The 22,611-nt window shown below is 39.5% G+C and overlaps 1 protein-coding gene across 2 annotated transcripts in view; it reads left to right on the top strand.

Annotated features, from left to right (window-relative positions):
* Positions 1-22,611, top strand: part of LOC118814899 (neuronal migration protein doublecortin-like) — an 82,956-nt gene that overhangs the window by 20,928 nt on the left and 39,417 nt on the right. For both annotated transcript variants that reach the window (XM_036580770.1, XM_036580769.1), the window contains exon 3: positions 9,867-10,207. In XM_036580770.1, the coding sequence (XP_036436663.1) occupies positions 9,867-10,207 (341 nt within the window). The remainder of the gene's footprint in view (positions 1-9,866; positions 10,208-22,611) is intronic.

The raw sequence follows: 22,611 nt of genomic DNA, 5'->3' as shown, positions 1-22,611 counted from the left end.
ACATTGTTAATTACACATTAATAATCACGTTAGCCTCAAAATCATCATGAAACATGCCAACAAATATAAAGCATACTTTTCATTCTGCAGCACAAGACACCGATACCTTCTTATCAAATTCAAATCCTAATAAAATACTGGATTAAAGTGAAACACTGGACTGAAAGTTTACAGTCTGCAGTTTCACTTGTTGGTGAGCTGCAGCATGAAGTTTTTAAGATGCTGGCTGTAAATGGGATGTCTAAGTGTAGAAGAGAGCTGCAGACTGTTCTGTAAACTCTAGTTTCGTCTGTAAAGATGGAAACCGATCTGTATATTCAGAGATCGGACTTCTCCAGCTGTAAATGCTGCTGTGCTCGTTTCCTCCTCATCTCTGTATTTCAATCTGTCTTGTTTGCACTCGGTATGTAAATCTGGTGTCTGCAGGTGTTCGTGTTATTTGAACACTTTCCCAACAGCTTTATGTTCTCGGTTTCCTTTTTTCCACATTCCTGCTTTCACTGGAGTGCAGCCTGATACGTTAGTGACATATTAATATTACAGATACATCATATCACTCACTTACATATCGACGCTGTCTGAACAAACCTTTTCACAGAATTTGGCAGTGACAGCTGCTGTTTGCACTCTGTTGCAATTTACTGATGATTGGAGCAACAGAAATGCTCCAAAATGACTGGAAATATGGATGTCAAATGGGGTCAGACACTGATGTTGGACGAGAGGGCCTGGCTCACAGTCTCCGTTCTAGTTCATCCCAAAGGTGTTGGATGAGGTTGAGGTCAGGGCTCTGTGAGAGCCAGTCAAGTTCTTCCACACCAAACTCACCCAGTCAGGCCTTTACGGAGCTGCTTTGTTCACTGGGGCTCAGTCATGCTGGAACAGGAAAGGTTCTTCCCAAAACTGTTCCCACAAAGTTGGAAGTGTATAATTGTCCAAAATGTCTTGTTCTGCTGAAGTATTAAGATTCCCCTTCACTGGAACTGAGGGTTCTAGACCAACCCCTGAAAAACAGCCCCATATCATCATCCCTCCTCCACCAAACTCTACAGCCGGCACAGTGCAGTCAGGCAGGTAACGTTCTCCAAACCCAGACTCGTCCATCAGACTGACAGATAGAGAAGCTGATTCATCACTACACAGAATACGTTTCCACTGATCCAGAGTCCAGTAGCGGCGCTTTACTCCACTCCATCCAACACTTCACATTGTGCCTGGTGATGTAAGGTGATATTAGCATGGAAACCCTGCCATGAAGCTCCCGGTGCAGGTTTTGTGCTGATGTTGATGCCAGAGGAGGTTTGAACTCTGCAGTTATTGATCAGCAGATTGTTGGAGACTTTCATGCTCTGTGCTCCTCAGAACTCACCAACCCGCTCTGTAACTTCATGTGGTCTGACACTTCGTGGCTGAGTTGCTGTGGTTCATAAACACTTCCACTTCTCAGTAATACCACTCACAGCTGATCCTGGACAATCTAGGAGGGAAGAAATTTCGCGAGCTGACTTTTTACAACTGTGGCATCATTACGGCACCACACTCAAATTCGGTGAGCTCTTTAGACCCATTCTTTCACTAAAGTGTGTGAAGGCAGGCTGCATGGCCAGGCGCTTGATTTTATACCCCTGTGGTAATGAGACCGAATAAAACACTTGGATTCAGTGATAAAGATGTGTGTCCCAATACTTTTGTCCATATATGGGCCATATTATTAGCTATAGATATTAGATATAGATTATATAAGGGTATGTTATTACATTGTTATTATAGGTGCATATATATATATATGGGGGATTATATGAACATATAGGGGGCATTATTATTACATACAGATCCACAAACCAAAACATTATGACCAGACAAAGCGAATAATGCTGATTAGTCAAGATCTGTGAAATATTAGGCGGTGAGTGAACAGACAGTTCTTGTGGTCAGTGTGTTGGATGTGTGAAAAACGGGCCGGCGTGAAGACCTGAGTGATTTTGACAAGAGCCAAATAATTCTGGACAGACCACGGGGTCAGAGCATCTCAATGCATGGCTTGTGGGGACACCAGTCAGTAGTGGACAGTATCTACTAACAGTGGACTGAGGAGGGACACACCATGAGCTGCCACCCAAGGCTCATTGCGGGTTATCCCATCTGAACCCAACCGACAGAAGGGCGGCTGTGGCACAATCAGAGAATTTTTTAATGATAGTTATGGGAGGAATGTGTCACAAAACACAGAGCAGTGCACCCTGCAGACCGGTCAGACTGCCCATGTTGACCCTTGTCCACCATCAAAAAGACTGCAATGGGCACACGGAGGACCAGCAGCATATTAGTCATGTGTGTGTGTGTAAAACGGAACTTGTAATTACATATAATTACACAGATAATTACACGTTTTTAATTCAGGTGAGGTATATGTTTATTGTTTTGATATATGAAGTATAAAAACAAACGTGTGTGTGTGCGTGTGTGTGTGTGTGTGTGTGTGTGTGTAACAGATCAGTGTATTAGTGTTGGACAGTGTTTTAATGGTGTAATTTTTCCCCTGATGTTTTTCCAATCTCCTGACCTACATCTGAATATCCTGAGCAGACTAAGAGCTCACATGAGCATAGGAGTGTGTGTGTGTGTGTGTGTGTTTGTGTGTGTGTGTGTGTTTGTGTGTGTGTGTGTGAGCAGAAGGAACTCGTTCACCTCAGCAGTCTGGAGCTGGAGATGTTTATTCTGTTTGATCTGCTTGTCTCCTGCACCTCCTTCATTATTAGTGCAACTCCACCCTCACCACACACACACACGCCCACCCACCCACACACACACACACACACAGACACACACACACACACACACACACTCAGTGGTGCAGTTTTGGTTTCGGAGGAATGACATACAGTCACAAAACAGCTTACTTTCTTTTTTCTGTTCCACAGTTTTTTGTATTTCTAATGAATTTTGTTACTTCTCTTCATTTTAATAGCATGACTTCAAAGGGAAATGGTGTAGTGTAACCATGGAAATAGATTTTATTCTATATAAATGAGTATAGTGTAAAACTGAAATAAGTGTAGTTTTACCATGGAAATTGATTTTTTTGTAACCGTGGAAATGGGTGTGCTGTACGACTGAAATAGGTGTAGTGTAACCATGGAAATGGTGGAGATGGTGTAACATCGGAAATGGATGTAGACCTAATGTAACCATGGAAATGGGTGTTGCGTAACCACGGATATAGGTGTAATTTAACCAAGGAAATTGAGTGTAGACCCAGATTAACCATGTAAACGGGTGTTGTGTAACAGTGAAGATGGGTGCAGTGTAATATTAAAACCATGTAGCTTAACCATGAAAATGGGTGGTGCAGATCCATCATAATAGGTGTATCATAGCCATGGTGATTACACTGATCCATATTTCTGTGGTATAGTTGATCTTCAGATAGATGTTAATCAGTCAGGCCATGTTGTCCAGATCATGAGAGCTGGGCAGTGAGAGTCGATCTGCACTGTTTACTGATGTCACACACAAACTCTAGATTAGTTTTGAGTTAAAGCTGGATTTTGGAAAGTGCTTCTGGTGAAAGTATGACTGAGGTTTCATATACATACAAAAAAGAAGTGTTGTTGCGTCCACAGACACAACATTACTGATCTTCTGTATAAATGAAAGCAAAACATATGTCTCCAGGCTATTTATGCAAACTCATATTTGTTTATTCACTCTGACAAAGAATGAAATCATCAGCCTCAGCCAAAGGAAACCTTTACTGCTCTGTCAAACATGACGGTGTACTTGAGCTGTAACACTGATCTGATCTGACTGTACACTGTAACACTGATCTGACTGTACACTGTAACACTGATCTGATCTGACTGTACACTGTAACACTGATCTGATCTGACTGTACACTGTAACACTGATCTGACTGTACACTGTAACACTGATCTGATCTGACTGTACACTGTAACACTGATCTGATCTGACTGTACACTGTAACACTGATCCGACTGTACACTGTAACACTGATCTGATCTGACTGTACACTGTAACACTGATCTGACTGTACACTGTAACACTGATCTGACTGTACACTGTAACACTGATCTGATCTGACTGTACACTGTAACACTGATCCGACTGTACACTGTAACACTGATCTGATCTGACTGTACACTGTAACGCTGATCTGATCTGACTGTACACTGTAACACTGATCCGACTGTACACTGTAATGCTGATCTGACTGTACACTGTAACACTGATCCGACTGTACACTGTAACACTGATCCGACTGTACACTGTAACGCTGATCTGATCTGACTGTACACTGTAACACTGATCCGACTGTACACTGTAACGCTGATCTGATCTGACTGTACACTGTAACGCTGATCTGACTGTACACTGTAACACTGATCTGATCTGACTGTACACTGTAACGCTGATCTGATCTGTCTCTCTTTTTTCTTTACCATTTGTTGCTTTACGTCCTGTACTTTTGAATTGTTCTCATTTTCCCCTACACTGGTAAAACACCCCTCTCTCTCTCTCTTTCTCTCTCTCTCTCTCTCTCTCTTTATTTTTATGCTGATGGACTGAGAATTTATCTCCACAGGAGGTTGGCAGAAATGCGTGACCCCCTGGGGGTGGTGCCTGAGGGTAAAGAGGGCAGGGATTATGCAAATTAAACAAACTGATAACAGCAGGTCTAATTAGATCAGGAAGACTTGATCACTTCTGATTAGGGACCTGGGGGGTGGGAGTGGCATTAGGGGTGAAGGGGGTATATAATAGAATAGAATAAAGGGGGTGCTGAAGATTTTGGGGTTGTAAGCAGGAGCTTCAATCATTGGTCAACAAAGATGATTATTCATCAAAGAGATCTTTTATGGAAGTAAGCCTACATGTTGATGTTTATTTGCTTAAAGCGTTTGGATGTTTATAACGTTCATAATAATAAACAACTTTACTCAACATCGCCCTCTAAAGGCATCATTAACAAACATCAAATGAGCAAATGCCACTCAGCACCGCCCTCTAAAGGCGTCATTAACAACCATCAAATAAACAAACGTCGCTCAGCGCCGCCCTCTAAAGGCGCCATTAACAAACATCAAATGAACAAACAAACTCACTGCCGCCCTCTAAAGGCATCATTAACAACCATCAAATAAACAAACGTCACTCAGCGCCGCCCTCTAAAGGCGTCATTATCAACCATCAAATCAACAAACGTCACTCAGCGCCGCCCTCTAAAGGCGTCATTATCAACCATCAAATAAACAAACGTCACTCAGCGCCGCCCTCTAAAGGCGCCATTAACAAGCATCAAATAAACAAACGTCGCTCAGCGCCGCCCTCTAAAGGCGCCATTAACAACCATCAAATAAACAAACATCGCTCAGCGCCGCCCTCTAAAGGCTTCATTAACAACCATCAAATAAACAAACCTCGCTCAGCGCCGCCCTCTAAAGGTGTTATAGCACCAGTCAGATGTTAGACCTTTTATAGTCTTAACATTCACTACATAATGATAGATGACCTTCTGGCCAACACCCGAGAGAAAGCGAGAGTGTCAGAGCGAGAGAAAAGCACTGTGGATGATGGATGGACGTAGCAGTAGTGTGGACAGAGGGGATGAAGCAGAGGAGAGGAGAGATAGAGGGATGATAGAGGAGAGAGGAAGCTATTATACACAAACACTACTGTTCTGTAGCACTGAGATGCTGCAAGACTGTTAAATCAGGATGTGGAGGATGGTAAGGGGGGGAGGGAGAGAGACAGAAGGAGTGATAGAAGGAAGAAGACTGATGGAACAGAGAAAGAGAGGGACGAATGATAGAAAGAGGAAAGAGGAGGAGTGATGGAGAGGTAGGAAATGAGAGGGAGAGAGAGTATTGAAAAGATAGATGGTTGATTTTCCTTCATGTGGAAAAATGACTTGCAGTGTAAAATAAACAACAGCAACACAATCAAATACTTTAACCCTTAAAAAGTCGGTTTGCTGTATACAGTGAACTGCATGTACATCCTGCATCGTGAAGTTCAAGTCTGCACTTTCAGAAAAAAAAAACATGCTAAAAATGTAAGAGATGGTTTTTCTTTCATGACAAATCACCGTTTTCTGGACCACAGCGTCTGTGTGGTGTAGAAGCCCTAAAACCACCCCAGGGGTCCGGAGCTGTAGGCTAAAGCCGGTTTATCCGGCAGGAAGCCAGAGCACCCCACTCGTTCGCTTAATTTAGCCTAAGATGTTTCAGTAGCATCGAGAAGAAGGATGTTCTGCTTGTCTTCTTACATAATAAAGCAGCTCCTACACCACATGTGGGCTGAGGAGGCCAGGGAATTACGCAGTGTGTGTGTTTCTTGCCAGCTTTTTGCTGTCCTTGTAGCTGTTTATAGAACTGAACTGATTCTTCTTTTGTTCTGAAGCTTCAGGGACTGAGAACTTTCTTCAGAGAAAGATTCGTTGAGAGAAGAATTTGTTCAGAGAAGGATTCGTTCAGAGAATGATTTGCTCCCAGATGGATTCATTGAAAGCAGGAGTTGCTCAGAGAAGGATTTGTTCACAGAAGGAATCATTCAGAGAAGTATTTGTTGAGAGAATCATTTGCTCAGAGAAGTGTTCATTGAAAGAAGGAATTGTTTGGAGAAGGAATTGTTCAAAAAGGGATTCATTCAGAGAAGGATTTGTTCAGAGAAAGATTTGTTCACAGAAGGAATCATTCAGAGAAAGATTCATTGAGAGAAGGAGTTGTTCACATGATTTGTTTAGACAGAGATTCGTTACGAGAAAGATTCATTGAAAGATTTGTTGACAGAATGATTTGTTCACAGAGGGATTCGTTCAGAGAAGGATTTGTTGAGAGAAAGATTCGTTAAGAGGATGATTCTTTCAGAGGATTCACTCAGAGAGAGTTGCTTTAGAACATACTAATAAATTAAATAAATCATGAAATAGGGGTGCTAGACGTCTCCAACCCGACCTGATCCCCGGCTCAGGCCTATGGTTCACGCATAACATCAGGCTCAGGTTTGTTTTATAATGAGTGGTAATTTTGTGCAGTGGATTTGTTTATATTTATACTTATGTTATTAGGATACCTACATAAACGTCAAGCGCTCTTAGTGGTGGCTGGTAAACCGATTAAAATTCTTCCTCAGGTGTGAGTTTTGTCATAATCTTTATACAGGGACGCCAAAAGTAAGCGCCGAAAACGGAACATGCAAACAGTGCAAACCATGCTAACATTAGCCTGTTTAGCTGAGTGTCTGAGAGTCAGGGATGTTTCAGTCACGTTTCAAGTGAGAATGAAAATGCAGCAGACCCTCATCACCTCCCACTGTCTAGTCTGATTCATCTGGAGTGGTCCACCAGTTTTCTAAGGCAGTGGATTTAAAGGAATGGCCAGTCTTTTGGGGTTAGCATTAGCCTAGCATGGACACCAGAGCATTGAGGCTGGGCTGAGGAGCCACCTGACTACGCCATCAGACAACGCTGCAAGTCATAGAGCAGGCATTACTAAAGCAAGAATGAGTGTAATGTTTTCCAAATTGCACGTATGACGCACACATGAGGCAAATGACTTGAAATTCAACGAAGATGAAGTTGGCTTCTTATTTGAATTTCCTGTCCCTCCTTAAATGCTGCAGCAGCTCCATTCAGGCAGCTGTACAGGTGCCAGAATGTAACTGCTGCTCTATTTAAGGTGGAACTGAAATTTTAACAGAAGGAATGAATGCCGACTCCAGCCTTGAGGAAATTCACACGCGAAACTTTCAGAGCGGCTGGTGTTAGAAGGCATTATTGACAGGTTTATCTGTGTATTGTTCAGTTCTGTTTTTGTTGTTTTGCACAATAAAAATGTTTCATATTGAGTTTGGTTATTAAAATGCTCCTCATTGTAAATACCATTGCCATCCAAAGAAAAACAAGTATCTCCCAATTCGCAAGTGAAAACGTTCTCTGCTTCCAATGTAAGGAGATTTTATTCCAAGCAACTTTGTCCCATCATCAGGAAATTTTGTTACAATGTACAGGACTGTTGCCACTCTTAAATGATAGAAAACTAAAAATAATAAAAAAAAGGAGATACATATTTTTCTTTAGATGTATAGGTCTAAGGTACATTTGGTTGTCAGTATTTTCTCACCTTTCAATTTATTACACATAAAATTGAATTACTATTATGGTGCAATGCTAGAGCAGCAGATACAGCCTAAAGAATATGAGGCGGCTAGCATTAGCCACTGTTATCTTTACCCGTCAGACACTCACTGCACTAAAAAGTAAAATGATCAGTTCTTGGTCTCAGTATCATCTACACCAAGCTGTTCTTATTTTTCTCCGCCCTGAATGTCCATAACCCCAGCATGACGTTTAAAGTTTTACTAAAGGATGTGGATGAACAGAACTGATGGAGACCAAACTGAAGATGCAAAATATCAGACTTTTTAATTGTATTGCAAAATAAATCAGCTTTGTAAAACACATAATGACCATATAGTAATGAAGTCATAGTCACGGTGTGGGTCAGAGTTGTAATGTGGAAGTAATTCAGTGTAACAGTGAAAGTAATTAACCTCCTTAATTTACATCAGTTAAATCTCTGATGCTTATTATGAAAATCTGCGTCTTCTGATTTCTCTCTCTCTGTCTGTCACTCTGTCTCTGCTCATTCAGTCAGTTATGAGATATGATCAGTGGCAGGCTGGTCCAGCTCGTCCATCACTCTGTATCTGCGGTTCTCAGATGAGTTTTAATCCCGCAGCAGTACATTCAGCTGTACGTTTAGTTGGTGCTGCTGTCCAAAGTGATTTATATTAGCCGACTGCAGGGAGGGGTCCTGCTTCAGGACAGTGCAGCAGTGGTCCTGATAGTCTCACTCATGGGCATAGTAGTTTTTATCCTTCTCACTTTCAAAGTGATCTGAGCTTTAACTGACCAGCTGTTTAAGTCCAGATGATATCAGTAGAATTATAACATGGACTGACTGAACATCCATTTGAGTTACACCACTACACCACTGACAGGGACTACGCCCCTTACACAACACCTATATTCTTGGTTACACTGTGCTTGTACGGTTATGCTGCACCCATTTCCATAGCAACAACACACTCACTTCCATGGTTACACTACACCCATTTCCATGGCTACACTAAGCCATTTCCATGGTTACACTACACCCATTTCCATGGTTACACTAAGCCATTTCCATGGTTACACTAAGCCATTTCCATGGTTACACTACACCCATTTCCATGGTTACACTAAGCCATTGCCATGGTTACACTACACCCATTTCCATGGTTACACTACACCCATTTCCATGGTTACGCTACACCCATTTCCATGGGTACACTACCCCCATTTCCATGGTTACACTACACCCATTTCCATAGTTACACTACACCCATTTCCATGGTTATGCGACACCCATTTCCATGGTTATGCCACACCCATTTCCATGGTTACACTACACCAATGTCCATGATTCCACTACACCTGTTTGCATAGTTGCATTACACCCATTTCCATGGTTACACTGTGCCTGTTCTAATGTTAGCAGCTGTAAGCATTAGCATTGTACAGCTAAAGTTAGCTACCTAGCATTCCAGGTAAGAAGGTTTGTCAACAAAACATGAGACGAAAAGCAGAACGTCTATGTTAACTAGCTGTCTTAATTCTGTTAGCGAGCTAAAGGCTTGCAGGCTTTAAGTTAATCATCAGCAATTATCTGATTATCCAGATTTATATTTTAATCCCCACTTTTTACACCAAAACTGCAGCCTTGGATTCTCCAGAATCCCTCAGTGTATAACAGCTCCTGTTATCAAATGCTCATCCTTTGTTTCCCTGTTTTCTTCTCTGCTAGGTGAGAGTTACGTGTGCGCCTCAGAGAATTACTACAAGAAAGTGGACTACACCAAGAACGTCAACCCCAACTGGTCGGTGAACGTGAAGGCGTGTGCAGGTCAGCGGAACGCGATGTGCGTGGGCGGCCGTCCGGGCGCAGACGCGCGCGAGAACAGAGACTTCATCCGTCCGAAGCTGGTGACGGTGATGCGGAGCGGAGTGAAGCCGAGGAAGGCGGTGAGGGTCCTGCTGAATAAAAAAACCGCACACTCGTTCGAACAGGTACTGACCGACATCACCGAGGCCATCAAACTGGAGAGCGGAGTGGTCAAGAGGATTTACACACTGGACGGAAAACAGGTAGGAAAGAGATACACGCACACTTCCTGTTTGTTATAAAGCAGTTCAGTCCTGGGGTCTTTACAGTTCCACCTCATTTAAAGCGATAGTTCAGCCGTAAATCAGAGGTACCCAGCAGTCGATTCAGCATCGGACTCATCTCGAATATATAAATATATATTTAAAATAATATATATTTTTGTGTCCCTGGCATTTACAGATATATTACACTTGAAAAAGATGTTAAGGTTACAATTTATTCATATTTTAAAATAAAACAACATGTTATTTTAACAAATAGCCTCAATTTAGCAATATTGGTTTTTAAATCAATCATATAGAATTCCAAGCACCACAGAAGAGCTCGTCCTCACAGTCATGTGTAAAGGGTGAAGACACATTTTGAAATAAAAAACATGTTTTTCTGCAATTTTAACTGCAATAATCTATACATGACTATGAAATATACGATTTAAATGACATAAAGAAAACTAATGCCAAATAAATTATATAGAATATATATAATAAAATATATATAAAGTTGTGTTCCCCAGGAGTCGTGTCACTGGTGTTACTGCGTGACAAAAAATCTCTTATTTTGAAATAAAAGTCACGCTGATGACATCACTCGACTTCCTTTTACCTGTTTTCTGAGGATCTATGAAGAAAAGCTCATGGTGAGTCCACTGTGTCTTTCAGTTATCAGAGATTTCCTCATTTAGCTCATGATTTCATATGAAGCTTTTAGCTGAAGTCACTGGTGTGACCGACTTTATTCTGAGGTAACTGGGAAAAAATAGAACTCAAATGGATTAAATTCCATATTTTGGTGGATATTCCATGATTGACAACATGTGGTTTGATGCTCTGTAGCAGCCATTTTGTAAAATCATTAAAAATGTCTCTGGTGTTCCTTTAATATGTGTAACACCAATGAGGATCAGTAACACCAGTGACTCCTATGGAGAGAGAGAAAAGTGGACGCTGCTGTAGAATGACCCATATATATCAGTCCTTCATTAAATTAATTCAAGTGTTGCTGATGGAATTTAATAAATCCATGTGATGGCTGAAGTGCAGTGAGAAGTCTAGAACCAAACGTGTTCTTCTGCTCATCACAATGTCTCAGCTACTTTTTTTGGAAACAAGACATTGTTGTTGGTCTTTGTTATGTTTGTGTGTTATATTTATTCTGATGTTGTACAGTGGTTTAAATGGATTTCACACTGTATACACACTTAGTGCCACTCAGAATGTAAGAGTTCACTCCTAATTTGTTCACGCAAATTGAGCATCGCAGACTTTGCATTACACAAACCACAGAACACGCTCTGCACCAAAGATCGTATTGTTTTAATACAGAAATCCTGAGAAAGTTCCTGAAAATAGCCGCTAATGTTTTTACTCATGCAAATCCACAGATACTAATCATACCACACACACACACACACACAGGCACAGTTCATCTCCGTGGAAACCACAGAATCGACACTTTCCTGATCAGCTTTATCAGCGATATTTCTTTTCTCATCTACTTATTTGCAATTTGGGAAATAATCTGCATATCAGTCTGAGAAGACTCACCGCAGCCGCCCACACAGACAAAAGGAAGAGCAGCGTGACATTAGCGCAGCCAAATTACGCTTAGCATTTTAGCATTGTTTGTTTTTTCTGGAGGCAGAATTCGAGCGGGAAGAGCTTCACCCTTGTCTATACTCGGTCATCAGTGGCAGGTCTGACCATAGAGTTAGCTTTTTTTGGTTATATTGTTTGGTTTGTGCGTATTTTCTTTGGGGGGGTCATTGATTTCAGTGATTGAATGGTGATGGGAAAACAATACAGGCCACTAACATCAGTGGCTAATAGACTTATTCAGCTCTGTGGTGGTTTTCATGCTGTGTTTACATGCTGTCATTGCATCTCAGCAGAGCTGGTGCAGTCGGTATATGACCAACAGTGCAGTGCAGTGTGAGTGTTGCCATAGTGATAGATACTGGAGGAGCGGTGGCCGCAGTGTGGGCTGGTGGTGTTAGCCACTGTTTTATCCTAGTGTGTCTCATTGTTTCTAATCAGGGACGTGAGAAGGTGTTTTAAGTTGGGGGTGCTGAAATATTAAGTAGTGTATATGATACGAACGATTACTTTTTTTTGCCCAGTTTACAGAACGTATCATGCATAAACATTTAACTGACACATTAAAATGCTGACGTACATCATCATTCTGCTCTTCCATTGTACGAACTTGAAAACGAATGGACTGGCGACCAATCAGACTGTTTATATGTGGCGAGGTTACTGATTGTGCCGCGGTCACAGTCACACGGTGAGATTTAACACTGCGCTCTTAAGAAAATATGGTTCTTCAAGGGTTCTTTAGTATAGAAAATGCTTGTATATATGGCCATAAACACTCAAAGAACACTTTGTGTGATTGTGTGGTTCTGTGCATGGTAAAATGGTTCTTCAGACTGATGGAGAATGTGCTGTAGATGGTTCTATATAGAGTCAGGTTCTATATAGGTTCTATGTAGCACCAGAAAGAGTTCTTTTATTGTTACGATGTCAAGTCTGTAACAATAGTAGAGCCATAGTAGTAGAGAACCAGCACATTCTCCATCAATCTGAAGAACCATTTCCCCATGCAAAGAACAATTGAATCAAGTAAAGCGTTCTTTTAGAGCTTAGGGTTCTACATAGAACCATTTCTTTACTAAAGAAACTTTGGAGAACCACCACAGGAAGTATAGGGGGCGATATGGCTTCTACTGTTTCATTTAAAAAGCTCTATAATGTTCATATGATCCACATAGTCACTCTGACAGACTGTAATACACTACAGGAAGTGTAGGGGGCGATATGGCTTCTATTGTTTCATTTAAAAAGCTCTATAATGTTCATATGATCCACACAGTCACTCTGACAGACTGTAATACACTACAGGAAGTGTAGGGGGCGATGGAAGTTGTTAGTTGCAGCCCTGAAGTTCAGTATATGTATATACAGTGAAAGCTAACAACCAAGCGAAAGCTAACCTACCAAGCACTGAGATAGTTCTTTGGACTGTCTGCTGTCCGCTTGTTTGTCCATCCATTTCTTTGTCTGTTTGTTCAACTGGTCAGACCTGGGAGTGTCAGACCTCCAATGACCTCAATAGAATATTAGGCCACGCCCATACAATTCTCAGAGTCTCAGATAGGTCCGATAAGCGTTTGTTAAGCCGACTAATCTTGTTTTTAGCTGGAAGACTTATTTTCAATGTCAAATAAATATGTTTAATTTTGTACACAGGGCTCCTTGAGAAACGCTTCGGTAAATAGGACACTTTCTTGTTGGGCTTTGCCGCTTGGTCGTGAGCGTGTAATAATACAGATAACGTCACTGTAAATAGGACAGCGCTGCCCTATTTGCCTGTTCCACTTCTGTGACACAGTAATTCATCATCCTATATCACTGCGAGTCCAGAAGCATCTCTCTCCTCCCAGAAACCATTACTGAACTCGCACACTCACTCATACAAACAAAATAAATCATCATTTTTACCAGGTCGTCTCTTCCGCTGCCTCTAAAGCTGAGAGCTGACCAGTACTGCTCATGTCACATGACCTATAACATACAAAATATGCCTTTTTACAGGCTGCGTATACATAAAGTGCACTGAAAATGATTCAGTTTGCTGGACAAATGGGTAAAATTTGAATCATACATTGCTGATGCCCACAAAAAACACGTGTTACCACATGATGTGATAGGCTAGTCTAAACCACCCCTTACCAAAGGCCTAAAATAAAAACTTTGCTAACAAAAAATAATACTTGTTGCCGTACAATGTGGCAGATTTGTTACCATTTACCATTTATTATTAAGTGGCATTGAAGTGTTTCTTGGCGATTTGAGATGCGCTCGAGGTTTAAGCTTCTTCAGTTTCAAACCAGAGCTTTGCAGCACGAGCGGCAAACCTGAACTGCTCCCAAACAGCGTCATGAAGGAGAAGCAGAGCACTTTTACCAGCCCACGTTTATTTTTTCTCATAATTAATAACCTGCAAATGTCTTTATAAACCATCAGATTTCTAAACTGATACTTTATATCAGTGTAAACATTAGGCGTGTAACAAAACACAGAATTTAAAAACTTGATACGATACGATACGACAGCATCTGGACACGAAGCAGCGTTTCTGAAAATGTGCTTTGTGTTCATATGTTAAAGTTTTATTTTACCCACCAAGTCCATTTATCTTGTTTTGTAACATCACAGTCATAATTCATTTCTAAGTCACCATCTTTCAAATCTCTCTTTGGCACTATTTTTGTTACTGTGCCTTTAAGACTGATATATTTAAATAAGCTCTGTCCTGATTCGCTGTCCTGTGTTATGTATTCAAAACACAGTCCGGGCTGAAACACCCCTAATTTATTTCGTATTTTATTTTATTTGTTTATTTGACAGTACACGGACAGTACAGATAAAAATTGTTATATCCAATGCAAGACATGTATACAGGACATCTAGCTTAAGCTAATTTGCAGCACTAGTCCCTGGTTAGGCTTAAATAAAAAAAAAAACAAAGAAATGAATAATGCACATGTGGCGTAAATACATAAAATATATAAAACATGCATACTTATTTGTATGATTAACCTTTTTAACTCCTTGAGACCACCGGTGGTTCCAAAATGCACTTCAAGTCGACCCATTTTTCCACAAATCTGGGCTATAAACTATAAACAGATGGCGTCTCTTCAGTGATCTGCTCTGTAAACATTATTTTAATAAAATAATACAAAGAGCGTCTAAGATTTTTGGCTTTCAGCAGTAAATTGTAAGCATATAGCAATATGTGTGATCATAAAACACATGTTCTGTTAATTTGAGAGGAGCTTTTACAAAAAATAAATAAAATAAAAATGTACATTTATTTCATGCAGTTACTGAATGATTTCCCTTACAATTTATAAATTCAGATGGAAAAAACAAAATATACCCTGGAGAATAAGTAAAGTTTGCGATGAATACATCTTTATGTCTGTATATCAACTAAAACTTGCAAAATATTCACAAGTTTGTTTCAGTTTCTGTTTATTTCTGTTAGAACTTTGGCATGAATGGACAGGGCTGAGCTGCTGTAGGCTGAATAAGTGAATATGTTTAAATTAAAATATGTTGAAGTTGTTTGTGACATCACAAAATCATCTAATACTATATACCACATACTATATCAAATAAACAGTTAGCAACCAAGACAATCAGCTTTCATTTGGTTCCTGTCTGTATGATGTAGAACATGCTGATTTCCGTGGATGGCAGTCTTCAAATAACATTGCAAGTGGCAATCATCAGGGGTCCAAGCACTCGTACTGTTATGGAGCCAGCATAGGCCTTTTAACAAGAGGATGCAGTAAAATCTTCAGCATGCTTTTAAAAATTTCCATAATCTTTACAAAAACTGTTTTGCTGTGTTTAGAAACTCAAACTGTCACATTTACCTTTTTTTGAGACCCCACATTTATATAAGTAGAGGCCATTCTAAAAACGTTGCCCGTCATGAAAGTTCTGTCCAATCTAGCCAAGTCCAAAATTGAGGTTTTATGAATTTTGGCTGATACTGAGTATAATCTGATTTATCCATTTTTATAGATACAGCCACACAGTGCACACTTCATATACGTTTAAGTTAGCAAAGCATTGATCTTCTAACATCTGTTAGTAAAGTAGCAGTCAATCGCTCTGACAGCTGATCAAAGGCTCAAGCTGTTTAAGTGGGATTAGTTCTGGGACCCCCACACTGACCGATCAATACGTGAATCAGCAGTTCAGTTCTCATTCTGATTGGCTGATTTATAGACAGTTCAAACAGAGTGCACTAACAGGAAGCTCTAGAGTTACTGTTGTCATTTTGCTCTACATATAGTTCACAGTACATTTTATAATGTTTATACATTTACTCAGTTGAATTTAGCTGTATATATATGCTAAATAGTCACAGAATGAATTACATTTACACTTGATTTATGTTCTGTTTAGACAGGTTTGATTCTGCACTCCTGACTTTTTCTGTTTGTTTGTTTTTCTGACATTAGGAAATAACAAAAAATGTAAAGGATGATTTTTCTGTCTTCTAAAAAAGGCTGTACACACAAAAATAACCTCATCAAATTCAAATCATAATAAAATCTCCTCTTTTACTGGGTGGAAAGTTTACAGTCTACACTTTTCAAACAATTTCTACACTTGTTTCAATAAACTATGAGTCAGAAATAATTCAGGTAAAACTACACATTTAAAAGATGGTTCTTCTAGGGCTCTTTAGTAAAGACAATAGTTATATATAGAACCATGAACAGCTAAACAGCAATTATTTCATGCTTAAATCGTTCTTTGGATGGTGAAATGGTCCTTTATATATATGCAGGACGAGATGCGAGCATGTAACAATAGAAGAGCCCTTTTTGGTGCTATATAGAACCCGTTTTAAAAACGATTCAATACAGAACCATCTACAGCACATTCTCCATCAATCTGAAGAACCCTTTCATGATGCAAAGAACCATTAAATATGAAATAATGCTTCTTTGAATGTTCATGGTTCTATATATAACCATTTTCTTTAGAACCTTTGAAGAACCATATTTTTTTAAGTATACAGCATCAAAGGGGTTCTGCTATTGTTACAAATTAGACATTGTAACAATAGCAGAACCCTTTTTGTGCTATACAGAACCATAAACAACACATTCTACATCAGTCTGAAGACCCGTTTCTCCATGCAAAGAAACATTTTAGCATGAGATGGTTCTATATAGAACTCATGGTTCTAAGTAAAACCATTGCCTTTACTAAATAACACTCAAAGAACCATCTTTTTTAGAGTGTACATCATGTGGAAACTGAACTTTCTTAAAAATTCAATAAAATTCAAATATATTAAAATATTGTAGATATTTTCGTAAGACAGTAGCATTTAGCCTGATAATGTTTGTCTCAGACATACTTATTTACAAAATTAACAATAACAAAATTTATTTATGATGAGGAAAAATGGCACAGAGCTCTTTCTGATTGGTCTAAATTTTGTATAGTTACACTTCAGATAAATATCTAACATTTTCCATTTAAGTTATTTTCATACTTTTATTCATAAACAAATTTGGATTTTGGTAAAAATCAGCAGAGCCCTTTGACCAAAACAGTGAATTTACTGCTAAATTAAGTCATAAAAACTCATTCAGCCAAATGGATTCATTGATATGAAACATTTCTGTTTCAGAAACAAGTGAATTTATGAATTTGAAAGATGGACGAGCTTTGAAGCAACACGTTTAACTGCAGGTTGTCCTGGCCATCAGGAGAGTTTAGAGATAAGCTCACGCTGAATGCGGCCAGGGAACGATTAAAAGTGTGGTTTTGGAGCTTTGAGGCCGTTTTTGAGGTTCAGATGAGCTTCTAAATGCTCCTCTGAGAACCAGAGTTAAGTGTCGTCTCTCAGCTGAACCCTGGAGATTCACCCAATCCTTTAAATGTGTTTCAGCGTCCACTTAGCGCTCTGTCCACTCTGCGTCCGCTCTGAGCAGTCCCAGTCCCAAAGGAGCTGGACATACTTATCGAAAACATTTAAAACATGCTTCATGAGTTATTTACATTGTATGTCAGTGTTCTGCACCAACGTTTTTGTTTTTTTTCTTTAAATCAGTAATTGATATTGTCTCTTATAGCCTATAATTTGTTTTAAATCTACTATGAATTATTCAATGTCCACTATAAATTATTCAGTATCTGCTATGAAATATTCAGTTTCTGCTATAAATTATTCAGTATCTATTGTGAATTATTCAGTATCTAATATGAATTATTCAGTATCTATTATGAAATATTCAGGATCTACTATGAATTATTCAGTATCTGCTATGAATTAGTCAGTATCTACTATGAATTAGTCAGTATCTACTATGAATTAGTCAGTATCTGCTATGAATTAGTCAGTATCTACTATGAATTATTCAGTATCTACTATGAATTAGTCAGTATCTGCTATGAATTATTCAGTATCTACTATGAATTAGTCAGTATCTACTATGAATTATTCAGTATCTGCTATGAATTAGTCAGTATCTACTATGAATTATTCAGTATCTGCTATGAATTATTCAGTATTTACTATGAATTAGTCAGTATCTACTATGAATTATTCAGTAATAACTGAATTATTCAGCATCTACTATGAATTATTCAGTATCTACTATGAATTATTTAGTTTCTGCTATGAATTATTCAGTATCTACGATGAATTACTCAGTATCTGCTATGAATTAGTCAGTATCTACTATGAATTAGTCAGTATCTGCTATGAATTATTCAGTATCTGCTATGAATTATTCAGTATCTGCTATGAATTAGTCAGTATCTGCTATGAATTATTCAGTATCTGCTATGAAATATTCAGTATCTGCTATGAATTAGTCAGTATCTGCTATGAATTATTCAGTATCTGCTATGAATTATTCAGTATCTACTATGAATTATACATTGCACACTTTTTATATTTTATATAGAAACATTAAAATTCAAAGAACCCTTTGAATGCGTAAATTGTTCTTCGCATGGTGAAAAGGTTCTTCAGATGGATAGAGAATGTGTTGAATATGGTTCTTTATAGAACCTTTTTGAAAATGGTTCTATATAACACCATAAGGTTCTTCTGTTATTAGAAGTTTGACATTGTAACAATCAAAGAACCTTTTTTGGTACTATATAGAACCCTTTTCACCATGCAAAGAACCATTTAAGCATGCAAAAGGGTTCTTTGTGTGTTTATGGTTCTATACAGAACCATTTTATTTATCAAAGAACCCTTGGAGAACCATCATTTTTAAGTGCGTACTGACTGTGATTTATTCAGTATCTACTTTACATTATAGAGTATCTGCTATTACTTTTCTTTCTTTCCTCTCCCTTTCACTTGTACTCTCTCCCTCTTTCTCTTTTCTTTTCACTCCTTTCCTTCTCTTCCTCTCTTTCTGTCTGTTTCTCTCCCTCTTTCTCTCACTCCGCTCTGACTCTGTCTTTTTCTTTCTTTTCTGTCTTTTTAAGTGTATCTCTCTATCTCCTCTTTCCTCGCTGTAAGTCATTCCTCTCTGCTCCTTATCCCTGTTCCTCTCTCTTTCTCCGTGCTCCCTCATGCGGAGCTTCATGAATATTCCCCTTTTGAGCTGAATGATCTTTATAAAGCTCGTTTAGCAGCAGCACCTGCAGGACTGAGATAGGGCAGAAATGTGCAGATTTACCCATAAGCCCCTGCAGTGTCGGGGGGTTACTGCGGGTCGTTTACGTCCTCCGCAGTCAGCTTTATCAGTGCTGACTCGCTCACTGACACAGACAGACTGTGATAGGGGTTTAATATGGGCAGCAGGTTCAGAAGGCAGTGGAGGGCGGAGTTAGTGTGGAGTTAGTGTGGACTGAGGGATTTACACTCTCAGCCTGGGCTTCTTACACACACACTACACTAAACTCCTCCAGACCCGTCGTGTACAGTGAGACCCTTTTACATTTAAATACAATAAAATACAGCAAAAACACAGGAAAAACTGACTTTTTCCATTAGAAAACAGTAGAAATGACATTATTTGTAAAAATCAAACACTCTCAGAAATAAAGGTAGTAAACTGTCTCTGGGTCAGTTCCCCTCTTGTCTCTGGGGTGATTTCCTCAAGGGTCCACCTCAGTACCTTTAGTCAGGGAACATAACTGAACCATAATCCACTGAATGATATGTTCTAAGCTGTACTGACTCCACACACCCCGTCTCGTCTCCAGGCTTTTATTTTACTGTTCTGTTTAAAACATTTGGTTATGAAAAGGTACAAATACGAACTTTTCACCTGGAAACACTTATTTAAGGTTGGCAGGTGAAATTATCTTAACATCTCTAAATATCTAATATTTCTCGTTTTCAGATGGTTGTGGGAACATTATAAGATTAATTTTTAGATTATTTCTTGACTTTTTTACTCGTTTTGAACCATTGCCTTAGCTAAAGAACCCTTGAAGAACCAACTATTGGCTAAGCGACTATAAAATGTTTTTCTTTAGGGTCAAATTTACACAAAGAAGACAAAGAAGTCATTTGTCATGTCTAGTAAAATAGATATTAACATAAATACAGAGATATAAATCAGTATAATGTAAATAAAGTGAAGCAGGCGTTAAATGGAGGTCCTGAGTAAACAGTGCTTCTCCTACAGCGCAGATGAACTGCAGATAGAGTTTAACACTGTGCGTGTCTTTGTCCTCAGTCTCAGTTTAGGTTTCGAGTTCTTTGGCTGTCCTTCTCATCTGTTCCACACACAGACACACTCACACACTCGCACACACTGTGCGGTAGTGAATGGCTCTGTAATGAGTCCTCCAGATCCGTGGTGATGTCACCAGTCTGGCAGAGTGACAGTGATGAGGTCACTGCAGTGGATCGACTGATGGGAGAGAAAAAAAGACTACAGAATAGAAAAACCCCTGAAATTCTGCTCCGTGTCTCAGGCATTAGACTATAGCTGCGTTCCAAAGCCTGGACTGCAGTCGAGGTAGTGCGGGTCCTCGGTAGGACTGTCCTATGAAGACTCCTCCTTAGTAGCCTATTAGTCACATGAAAGGAACAGTCCTAACGAGGCTGTGGGGTGAAGTCAGAAGTTGGGACGCTGTGTAAATACAAATGTAAATACAAACAATGATGTGAAAATCATTTAAACCCTATATTTCATTAAAAATAGTACAAAAACAACAAATCGAATGTTGAAACTGAGAAATGTTATTGTTTACTGAAAAATATTTGCCCATTTTGAATTTGATGCCAGCAACACATTCCAAAAAATTTGGGATGGGGGCAACAAAAGGCTGGTAAAGTTGTGTAATGCTAAAAAAACACCTGGTGGTTTTTTGGCAACAGGTCAGTAACATGACTGGGTATAAAAGAGCATCCCAGAGAGGCGGAGTCCTCCGGGCTAAAGACCGCTCAGCTTGTTATCAGTGCACAGTTCAAAAGCCAGTATTCATGATGGTATGGGGGGCATTAGTACACATAGCATGGGTGATGTGAACATCTGTGAAGGCACCATTAATGCTGAATGATATGTACATGTTTTGGCAACACATGCTGCCATCTAGACGATGTCTTTTTCAGAGAAGGCCTTGATTATTTCAGTAAGACAATGTCAAACCACATTCTGCATGTATTACAGCAGCATTGTTCCATATTAAAAGAGTCCGGGTGCTAAACTGACCTGCCTGCAGTCCAGACCTGTCACCACTGAAAACATTTGGAGGGTTATTAAATGAAAAATATGACAAAGTAGCCCCTGAACTGTGGAGCAGCTGAAATCCTGTATCAAACAAGAACAGAAAAACATTTCACTTTCTAAACTACAGCAGCGTCTCCTCAGTTCCCAAACGCTTACAGAGTGCTGTTAAAAGAAGAGGTGATGAAAGTGGTAAACAGGCCCCCGTCCCAACTTTTTTGGAACGTGTGTTGGCATCATATTCAAAATGGCATATATTTTTCAGCAAAGAATAACATGTATCAGTTTGAACATTTGGTATGTTGTCTTTGTAGTATTTTCCGTTAAATATATGGTTTAAATGATTTGCACATCGTTGCATCCTATTTTTATTTACATTCTGCACAGCGTCCCAACTTTTATCAAAATGGGCGATTTGTACAATATATGGACGAATGCTTTAATTAATCAATTTTCTGCTTAAAATCTGAGAAAGCAAAGTCGAGCGACTGATGTTAGAGGAACAGAAAGCTGAAATTAAACCCGCTCTCTGGTGTCTTGAGCTGGAGCCTCCAAGCTAAGCTAATGCTAGCCAGCTCCTCTCTCCCAGCTAACTTAGCTTAGTTAACAAGATCCAAACACCGCTGTGCAGGTCTGATTTGACTAACCATTGCTCTGCTATCACAAGTAGACAATAAAAACATATAACAGAGTCGCAGAAAGCCGAAACTAGGCCTGGTCTGTAGTGCTTCCAGCTGTAGCCTGTTAGGCTAAGCTAGCATGAGTGTACGGTGCTGTCCACCAATCCGGGCTCGGTTCTAATGAATATATGATTAAATACACTCGTTTAGAGGATAAAGACTCGTGTCTGAGAGCACAATACTGGAATGACTGGTGACAGAAAGTGTGTTCTGTGGTGTTTGAGCTGTACACTGCTTAGCGACGTTAACGTAAACAGTAGCACGTCACCTGCTGAGGAGACGGTCTGGGTAGTAAAGAATGTTTGATATTGCACAGCCACACAGTTACAGTAGTTTATGGATAATTGATTATGAGTAATGACAAAATGCTGGAATGGAGATGTTTACATTACATACATGTGCAAACATAATGAAATATCCTATTTTGTATTCGCACAGGATTAAAACACCAATCAGGCAT

This window comes from Colossoma macropomum, unplaced genomic scaffold (assembly GCF_904425465.1).
Source record: "Colossoma macropomum unplaced genomic scaffold, Colossoma_macropomum, whole genome shotgun sequence".
Classification (NCBI taxonomy): Eukaryota; Metazoa; Chordata; class Actinopteri; order Characiformes; family Serrasalmidae; genus Colossoma; species Colossoma macropomum.
This window is presented reverse-complemented; position numbering and strand designations above follow the sequence as displayed.